Source organism: Engraulis encrasicolus, chromosome 11, assembly GCF_034702125.1.
Source record: "Engraulis encrasicolus isolate BLACKSEA-1 chromosome 11, IST_EnEncr_1.0, whole genome shotgun sequence".
NCBI classification, from domain to species: Eukaryota; Metazoa; Chordata; class Actinopteri; order Clupeiformes; family Engraulidae; genus Engraulis; species Engraulis encrasicolus.
In genome coordinates this window covers 54,188,663-54,198,398 of record NC_085867.1, presented here as the reverse complement: position 1 = coordinate 54,198,398, position 9,736 = coordinate 54,188,663, and the positions used below count along the sequence as shown (strand labels likewise).

At 46.7% G+C, this 9,736-nt stretch overlaps 1 protein-coding gene across 1 annotated transcript in view; it reads left to right on the top strand.

Annotated features, from left to right (window-relative positions):
• Positions 1–3,163: 3,163 nt before the first annotated feature.
• tek (TEK tyrosine kinase, endothelial) overlaps positions 3,164–9,736 on the top strand; it is a 35,936-nt gene continuing 29,363 nt past the window's right edge. Inside the window, exon 1 of the mRNA XM_063210986.1 lies at positions 3,164–3,472. Coding sequence (XP_063067056.1) covers positions 3,361–3,472 — 112 coding nt within the window. The 5' untranslated portion in view covers positions 3,164–3,360. The remainder of the gene's footprint in view (positions 3,473–9,736) is intronic.

Here is a 9,736-nt window from a genome sequence, read left to right as displayed (position 1 = left end):
GGCAGCAGCAGCAGCACCTGCGTTTTAGAGGGGGGGGGGGTCTCACTGTGCTGGTAGCTGATAACATACCCCCTCCTTCCTCCCCTCTCTTCCACTTGCTGTGCTGGGGCACAAGCATTTCCTGACCTGGTTTCTTGTGTGTGACTCGCATTACATCAGCGCCAAGACCCCTGGGTAACAGCCTTCCTTCAGCCTGCTGCTGTGGCTCCCTGGAGTGGTTAACTTGGGAAAGATGGAGGTCAAACAGGGGAGTGTAACTCACAGCACAGCAGAGACTCCTTACAGCGGCTGACAACCTCTGTTGAATGAGTGAACACACACAAACTCTCTCTCTCTCTCTTTCTCTCTCTCTCTCTCTCACATCCTCACATACACACACACACACACACACACACACACACACACACACACACACACACACACACACACACACACACACACACACACACACACACACACACACACACACACACACACACACACACACACAAACACTCCCCTGTCTCTCTCACACCTGCTTAACAGGGAAAATTGTGCCTGTGATTTATTTGTGCTGGCCCAAGCCTTTTTAGAAAAGCCCATATCTTTTCCATATGGTCAAAAAGTCACAGGAGAAGATCCTGGATCAGGTTTTTTTTTTCTGGGAGAGAGAGCAGAGCACAGCACAGCACAGCACAGCACAGTACTGTTTAATGATTTACTCGATAGCTCTTTAACAGTAACACTGTTGTACAGCATCCCCTTTCCTGTCGTTTTCTGGCGTGTGTGTGGTGGGTCTACTGCAAGATGGATGGAAGGACGAGTGAGTTGTGAGATGTCAAATGTAAGCTGTCGAGGCTGAATGTCGGACCCCACAACTCAGCCGACCTCCTCCAAGTCTCTTCTCCACCGGGGGAACAGCTCCTTCGGAAACATAAAGCAGAACTCTACTATGGATTGACAACTCGCTGTAGGAAGCAACCCCGCGCCTGTAATACAAGTCAAATTACCCGTACCATCGCTCTAGGTTTCACATTTTTAACCACCAGGAGAATAGCTCGTGCCTCTGGCAATGGAGTGAATAATTGTAATTTACACAAACATGACCATTTTCGCAGGACATAAGTAGGGGGAAAAAGGTCTGGAGGGAAAACGGTAAATTAAACTATTTTACGAGGGTGCGTTCACACCGGTGTTCTGTTGATATGGGCTGCTTTGTCGAGGTGAGCTACCAATAGGCTTTTTATGTAGCCTAAGCCCAAACCCTCTTCCTCACCTTTAACCCCCAGAGGCAGGGGCGTAGCAGCAAATGTTGGGCCCTATGTACAATCAGCTCCAATGGACCTCCCCCCCAGCCATATATTTTCATAAATCGGACTGTGCATGGGCCCCCTATATACATGGGGCCCTGGTGACTGCAGTCACTCTTTACCCCCCTGAGAGACACCCCTGGTCAGACGAGCTACTGCTGTGCATCGTAATGACTTGGTGGCGGGTAGCTCATATCGACACGACACAGTGGAAAAAATGTGGAAACACGAACAAGAGAACATTCCTAAGCGTTTGGTTATTGCAGGCTGGCGGTGACAGGTGATCTGGTGTGAACACGAGCAGAAAGTGCAAAAATGCAAATAACACAATGTCAAGGGTTTTAACAGCGGGGGGACAAATGTGCAAACAGCTTTCTTAGCCGGCGTTCAAGTAATACTTCATCATTATGTTGTCGGTGGGGTTTAATATGTGGAGGTGTTGTGCAGGATGTCTTGAGTGTGGCTTCTCAAAGTGGGCTCTGGGGACCCTTGCGGTCCGTAATGTCAGGGGGAAAATATTGTGCAATGCAATACCCAAAATGGTTCCAGCAGTAGGCCCACAGATAAGAAAAGATAGAAATGCTCCAATGTAGGCCTCACTTTCACATTAACAAACATGTATATTTGTAGTGACTGTATGGGGAGCCTTAGGAGAGGTAATTTCCTGTTTCATGAGGGGTCCCAGGCCCCAAAGTTTGAGAATCCCTGACCTACAGTTGGATAAATTGCAGAAAAGTCTGGGTCTTAGGTTGTTCTCAGATTTATGCTTCGTAAGTATCCCTTCTACCTGGAATGCAATGGCACAAAATACGATAAAGGAAATACCTACAGTAGTCCCTTGGCTTACTCATCCGCTGAGTAAAGAAGTAGTAAATTATGAACTACTTGTTTGTGACTGTGGATAGTGTGTTGTGTAGTCTGGAAAAAGTAGGCTTGAAGACATACAATACTCTGTTGTAGTAGTAGGTTAGGCCTATCTAATCCTATCTAGTGCTCTCCCCCATCCTCCTCCATGACTGAGGTACCCTGAGCATGGTACCGTCCCACCGCACTGCTCCCCATGGGGCGCCACTGAGGGCTGCCCCCTTGCACGGGTGAGGCATAAATGCAATTTCGTTGTGTGCAGTGTGCAGTGTTCACTTGTGTGCTGTGGAGTGCTGTGTCACAATGACAATGGGAGTTGGAGTTTCCCAATGGGCTTTAATAATAATTTTCCAGCAATTTGCGGCAAAAATGTTATGAACATATGGAGGCCTTAAGTATTCAGAGTTTATCTATCTATCTATCTATCTATCTATCTATCTATCTATCTATCTATCTATCTATCTATCTATCTATCTATCTATCTATCTATCTATCTATCTATCTATCTATCTATCTATCTATCTATGACTTGAAACGTGACTTTAACCGTGTGCAATAACCTGTTATGTAAAGTGGTTTCTGCTTTAGCAAAATATGTTGTGGGCACCAGGCGAGTGCCATCTTCCTCCCCCCCCGCCCCACTCCCGTCTTTATATATATCTCCCTAATGCGGCCCCTCCCAGAGTGATGAGGGCCCCTGTGTGGAGCTCCAGAGGGGGGAGCCGCCCCGTAGAGCAGCGCAGGAGCCGCAATTAATGTCAAGCAATTGTTTCAGACGAGGCCTTTCCCATCCTCACATGAAGAGGAAACAGGAAAAAGGAACTTAAACTCCCAGAGCCTGGACAGAGGAGTGGCGTACTGGAGGGGGGGTCGGGACGGGGAACAGAGAGGGGGAGAGAGAGAGAGAGAGAGAGAGAGAGAGAGGGAGACAGAGGGAGGGGAAGGCAAAAAGAGAGAGAAAGAGCAACAGAGAGAAAGAGAGGGAGAGAGTGAAAGGCGGAGAGAGAAAGAGGTGGGAGACCGAGAGGGCGACACTGAGTGAGAGAGGGAGGGAAAGCGAGAGAGAGGGAGGGAAAGAGTTCAGTGTTTCAGACCGTGCCGAGCACCGAGATGTGTGTGGAGGGGCTTTTCTGACACCCTGTTCTGGGGGTTTTGGTCCCTGACTTGAGCCGTAGCCCAGTGTTAGTAAGCCCCCATCTCTCTGTGGATGTACCGCCAGTGTTGCCTCCTCTCCCGTGCCCAGACCCAGGCCTGTGGCCGGGGGAACATGCGGCAGCTCTCCTCCCTCGCCCTGGGTCTGCTCTGCTGGATCTACTCAGGTGAGATCAGCCGCTCTTTTGTTCTTTGTGGCGTAGAGGCATGGTGGCCCATGTTGATGTCCATTTGGTTACATTTGGATTGGTTATTGATTACAGCTGGGCATTTTAGATACAGGAGTGTAATTAGATGATGTTGATTTTATGGTGCGTGATCAGTTAATGATACACAGAAGATAAAAATAAGAGGTGACCATCTGCATGGCATACTAGCTATTGATGGTGGTTTGAGTTGTCTTGAGAATATGAAGTTATAAAAAAGACATGTTGAAATGCATTCAGATTCATTTTTTGTTTTCATTTTGTACTTGGGTCTTAGCCGGTTGGGTCATTTCTTAACAGAATGTTGATTCCAAAGTTCATAATCTTTCAAACACCTTTGACTTTGAAGTGGGAGTTTTTTCGTTTGTTATGGTTATCCATTTCAAGCTTAATGTTATTGCTTTTGACAGGGTGTGTAATGTTTTTATGTTCTGCGAGGGCAGGGTATATGTGGCAGTATATTTGAGCAGAGTGTTTTCACAGATAAAGTGTGCTAGGCACAGCGAGGAGCCTTGTAAACTCTGGTGCCCTCTGAGATGTCAGGTCTGCATCATGTGGAGTTCTGTTGGGAAATCGTTCCAATTGAATGTTTTAGCATCCTCTTGGCCTCAGAAAGACTAACCACCAACATAGTTTGGATTCCTGAACCCTTCTCTTTGCTCACAGTCTGACTTCTTCTCTGCCAAAAGTCATGTTCTTTGGAATTAAATATGAATCTAGTTGAATTATGTATAATTTGCAAGCAACTGGATTTGAATGTTGGCTGTGAGTTTGTTGGCGTGTGTGTGTGTTTTCTGTTTCAATAATTAGAATGAGTAGCATAGAATAGTAATGAACAGTAGAACAGGATGAATAGTAGTTTTCTCATAGTCACTCAGGTGCGTAATCAGTTAGTTCAGGGTGTTCATGCCAAGGAACATTAATAATTACTCTGAGGGCCACTCCACTTATCACTTAATAACATGTGGTGTGAATCACAGATACCCTACCCAGCCATCTTTCTTGGCACTGCTGTTGTGTTGGGTTGATGTGCCCTGAAGGAAGTTCTCAGAAACCCCACCAAAAACAGGCGCGCCCAAGTAACGAAGACGGCGTGTCCCCCGGGCCGGGCGCCGCTGGCAAAACACACCATCACTATGACAGCTCACAAAACACTCAGCAAAATATGTACAGCTTAACTCACAGGAGGCAAGTTTTTTTCACCCACTGTGTTGGTTGGGCACTCCGTACAACCTGAAGGCGTTTCGACACAAAAAGCACCCATAAGCCCAGTAAGAAATGTCATTTTGAATATATCGAAAAATCATATTGAAGTGCTGGAGGCAAGCTCATCCACCTACAGTGGTGATCAATCAGTACAACCTACAGACTTTTCGACACAAAAATCACTCACGAACACAGACTGCAACTTTGAATAATATTTTTTAAATCATTGCAATCACCCACTGTAATAATTCACCCACTGCGTTGGTCAGTCAGTATAACCTGAAGACATTTTGGCCTCCACCGCCATTCAAGAACTCCATAAGGAAAAAATGGCACATTAGTATAAAAACTGCTGGAGGCAAGATATTCCACCCACTGTATCATTCAGTCAGTACAACCTGAAGGCATTTCGACATACAGTAGGCTTTATTAAACTGTCCTCCAAAACACCCCATAAACACTGTGGAAAAAATGGCACTTTGAATAATATTTAAAAATCACATTAAATTGTCGAAGGAAGATATTCCGCCCACTCTGTTGGTCAGTCAGTATGTACAACCACCGGAAGGCATTTTGACATAAACCACCTTCCAAGTACTCATAAACACAGTAAAATGCCACTTGGAATAATCTTTCATAAACCCCACAGTGAAGTGCTGCATGGGCACATTTCACAAGGGATTAATTTCATAATGCCACCAGTATTCATTATGTATATGGCACTTTTAATGGAAACCAGTTAGATCAAAGTTGATTATATATCTCACGTTTGCTGTCTTTAGTGATTTTACATTGAACAATAACATTATGTATTATAATACATAATTTTATTGTTCAATATAAAATCACTTTTGATTTTAATTTTAAATTGTATTCCCCACTGTATGTGTCTAACACTCACCTTTCATATGTTACAGTGTTAGCACATCATGTTACAGTTGGTACGTCCATATGATTACACACTCTGCTAGACTCCATCTAATTGATGTAACAGGGGTAGCAATAAAACAAAGTGTAGCCCGGAGTAGAGTGCACATGGAGACACGTGTGTGTGTGCGAGATCTCCTGGCTTGGCAGCCTCCGTCTGGCACAATCCCTCATGGTGCATTAGGGGCTGAGCTGGACTGCAGGACTGGAGAGAGGAGATGGCCATGTATTTAGCAGGGAAGGTGGAGGGGGAGGAGGAGGAGGAGGAGATGGCCATGTATTTAGTAGGGGAGGAGGGGGAGGAGGAGGAAGGGGAGGATGAGGAGGAGGAGGAGGAGGAGGAGATGGCCATGTTTTTAGTAGGAGAGCAGGAGATGTCCATGTATTTAGCAGGGGAGGAGGAGGAGGAGATGGCCATGTATTTAGCAGGGGAGGAGGAGGAGGAGATGGCCATGTATTTAGTAGGAGAGGAAGAGGAGGAGAAGGAGGAGAGCGGCCCACTCGGAAGAGGGATTTACTGTGATATACTCCAGAGTGCTGCTAGTAACAAAGTAGTGCTTACATAGTATAACCGCCTCAACAGAGAAAGGTGTGTGTGTGTGTGTGTGTGTGTGCGTGCGTGCGTGTGTGTGTGTGTGTGTGTGTGTGTGTGTGTGTGTGTGTGTGTGTGTGTGTGTGTGTGTGTGTGTGTGTGTGTGTGGGTGTGTGTGTGTGTGTGTGTGTGTGTGTGTGGGTGGGTGGGTAAGTGTGCGTGTGGGTGGGTGGGTGTGTGTGTGTGTGTGTGTGTGTGTGTGTGTGTGTGTGTGTGTGTGTGTGTGTGTGTGTGTGTGTGTGTGTGTGTGTGTGTGTGTGTGTGTGTGTGTGTGTGTGTGTGTGGGTGTGTGTGTGTGTGTGTGTGTGTGCGCGCGTGTGCGTGTGCGTGCGTGCGTGTGTGTTTACAGGGGTGTGCGAGAGGGGAGCATTCAGTTGTTCCACAGTAGAGTTGCAGGTGAAAAACTGACCTGTGGAGTCGAGCGAGGATGTGTGCGTGTGCGTGTGCGTGTGCGTGTGTGTATTCCACCGCTATTCCAAAGTAAAGTCCGAGGTGAAAAACTGACGTGTGGATTGCAGGGCAAGGATGGACTGAACATGCAGGCGCTGCAGCAACGTATGACGAGCGTCTTTTTGACGTCTGGCACATGGCTCTCTTTCCTTCATCAGTAATTGCGTGTGTTGCCTTAATGATGATGTACCATTTGCGTCGCTCACAGTTTGATTTGAAGGTCAGTGTGCAAAACGCTCGCAGGCTTTGCTCTGCTGGAGTCAGGCTCGCACAGTTTAAGGCCCCCATCGCCTCCAGCTTTCACAGTTATGGGTCTCCGAGTGTGAAGTGTGTTCTGGGGCAAAAGCCACGGCAGTATATTTAACAAGAAGGGAAGATAAAAAAACCCTCCTACAAATGAGGGAGTGATTTTATGCGTGGTCTTGTGTCATTTGCGGGGGTCTTTAAACTCTCGTCTCTGCCTCCGTTAATCAGCGGTGTGGCTCCACAGTATGCCTTCTCCCACTTGGCCCATGAAGAGTCCTTTATGAGCTTCAGCGAGGCACTGATGAAGCATGATGTGTCCGTCAAGAAGCAGGAGAAGAAATAGACGAATGTGTTGCGGTGGAATAAATGGATGGAACAAAGCATCTGCATTAATATGGAAACCATATGGCCACTGGCTGAACACAGGGGAGGGTTGAGGGAGCTTTATGTAGTATACCACTGGCTCCAGATACTTAGCACACTGGAATTCATTAAATAATCTTGTCAAGCAAAGGACTGAGGCAATGGCAGATGGATTCCTCGCCAGCTAAACACTAGCACACATCCGCACACTAGCCTTCTCTCCTGCTTGCTGTCTCTCTCGTTCTCTCTCCCTCCCTGTCTCTCTCTCATTCTCTCTTTCTTTCTTTCACTCTCTCTTCCACTCTCCCCCCTCTGTCTCTCTCTTTTCTCTCTCTGCCTCTGCTTCTGTCTTTCTCTTCGCGGTTCAGCTCGTGGACCTACACCCCTTTCTCTGCTGCCAACTCCCTGATCTCCCTCATTGACAAAATGAAAAAATAGCCGTGCACTGTCGCCTCTTTTAATCAACTTGTGCAAACAATGCAGTGGATGACCTGCTTTTCTGGAATGAAAGAGAAGCGTGAGTGACTCTGGGCTGCGTTAAGATGGCCACTCAGATTAGGGAGCACAATCTAACTCTTCAGCACATAAAGAGCCATTAACTAATCTCCGTTCATCAGCCCGATCGGGGGTGATAGCATTCACTATTGTAATAACAGCATAATTAAGGGTAGGGTGTGTGTGTGTGTGTGTGTGTGTGTGTGTGTGTGTGTGTGTGTGTGTGTGTGTGTGTGTGTGTGTGTGTGTGTGTGTGTGTGTGTGTGTGTGTGTGTGTGTGTGTGTGTGTGTGTGTGTGTGTGTGTGTGTCCGCATCCGTGCATGCATGCGTGTGTGTGTGTGAGAGAGAGAGAGAAAGAGAGAGGGACATAGCGTGCGTGCGTGCGTGCGTGCGTGCGTCCGTGTGTCCGTGCGTCCGTGCGTCCCTGCCTCCGTGTCTAAAGCAGAAAGTGGGCAGCCCTGGCTTTCCCTGAGCACAATTTGAAATGGTTCTTCTGGCGTTCTGGAATGATTAATCCCAGAAGGCATGACTCAAGTGCACGAGTGGAGTGGTTCCAAAAAAAATTATTTGTTGTGTAGCCAGCACAGTTACTCAATTATTGAATTGCTAAGTCATCATTTTCGTATTACATCATAGGTTAAAGGTCGCCACATGTTGCTTACTGTGCTATTCTAACTGCACGTTTTGATGCTGGAGTGGATAAAATTCCTGCAGGCTGCTGATCGTGGTTTTGTGATGAGGTTCAGTCTTAAATTCCTCCATTCCTCCCATCCTGTGTCAGATATTTGGGAAGGGTCGACACTTTCTCTCTGTCATGTTAATGGATGAGTCTAATCGCTCAGGCTTCTCGGGGTCTCTGCAATGTTTCGATGCCGTTTTGCCAAGTTAACCTTGAAGGCCCACACACAGGCTTTTCCTATACAAACTGTGCTACAGCTTTTGCCTCGACACACAACTGGACATAATATCTTCCTTTCTACACGATCCAGCCGCTGTGCTTGCGGTCAGATAGAAAGGAAAAAAAGCTACTGAGACTTCCAGCCCTCTGTTGTGGCAACACTATATCATAAGTGAGGGGCTTAACTACTAACTTTCACAGATAAGAGTGAGGCGCAATTTGTCTTCTTGACATTCGGCTGGCTTTTTTTGGAGGAGGAGGGTTCGGTTGGATCGGGCCCAGTTTCCGAAACCCCACCACCCGACTCAATTAACCCCAATATAATTTATGACCTCGTAGGCCCAGCAAAGTTCACGCCAAGCAATAGCACGGCCAGCTCAAGCCACCAACAAAAAGGGGAGTCTAGGAAATGCCTTTAAAACATTTTTTTCCTTCTCCCGGTGTTGCTTTTTTGTCAAGATAAGCTTGACTCGTGTCGCCCTTGTGAGGGTGTGCCGTCTGTTGAGAATGAAATATGCTCTCGGTCAAGCAAAGTGAGGGGAGAGAGTTTTGAGCATCTGCAGAGAGAGATATTGAGCTTGACCACCTGTGGTTGACAAATGTTGGCTGAGCTTGATCTCGACGTGAGTGTATTACAATCTGGCAAGGCCGCCTCGTGGGCCTGAGCACAGTCAAAAACAGGCTTTGTTGTTTGTATCTACACAGCCAACTGTGTTTATGCACGTCTGTAAGGGGTCACATTTTGAGTTCCTATTTGTTTAAAAAATGGCCAGATCTTGGTTTACAATCGGAGTTCAAAATTTGCACGGTACTGAGTTTAGCAAAGCATGTCTCTGACTCTAAATGATATAGTTGTTTTCCTTTATCTGAGATTATTGTCTCTGAGCAGGCAAACTAAAATGTTGTTGGTCCTTCAACAGTGCCAAAGTCCCTTCTGTTTCCCTGTGCCACGTGTTTATTTGTTTAAGATGCCGTCTGTATTTGGAAGCCGTAAAACTGTACGACACAATTAATCTGCGTCCAAGCCACTAGACCGTTCGAGACAAT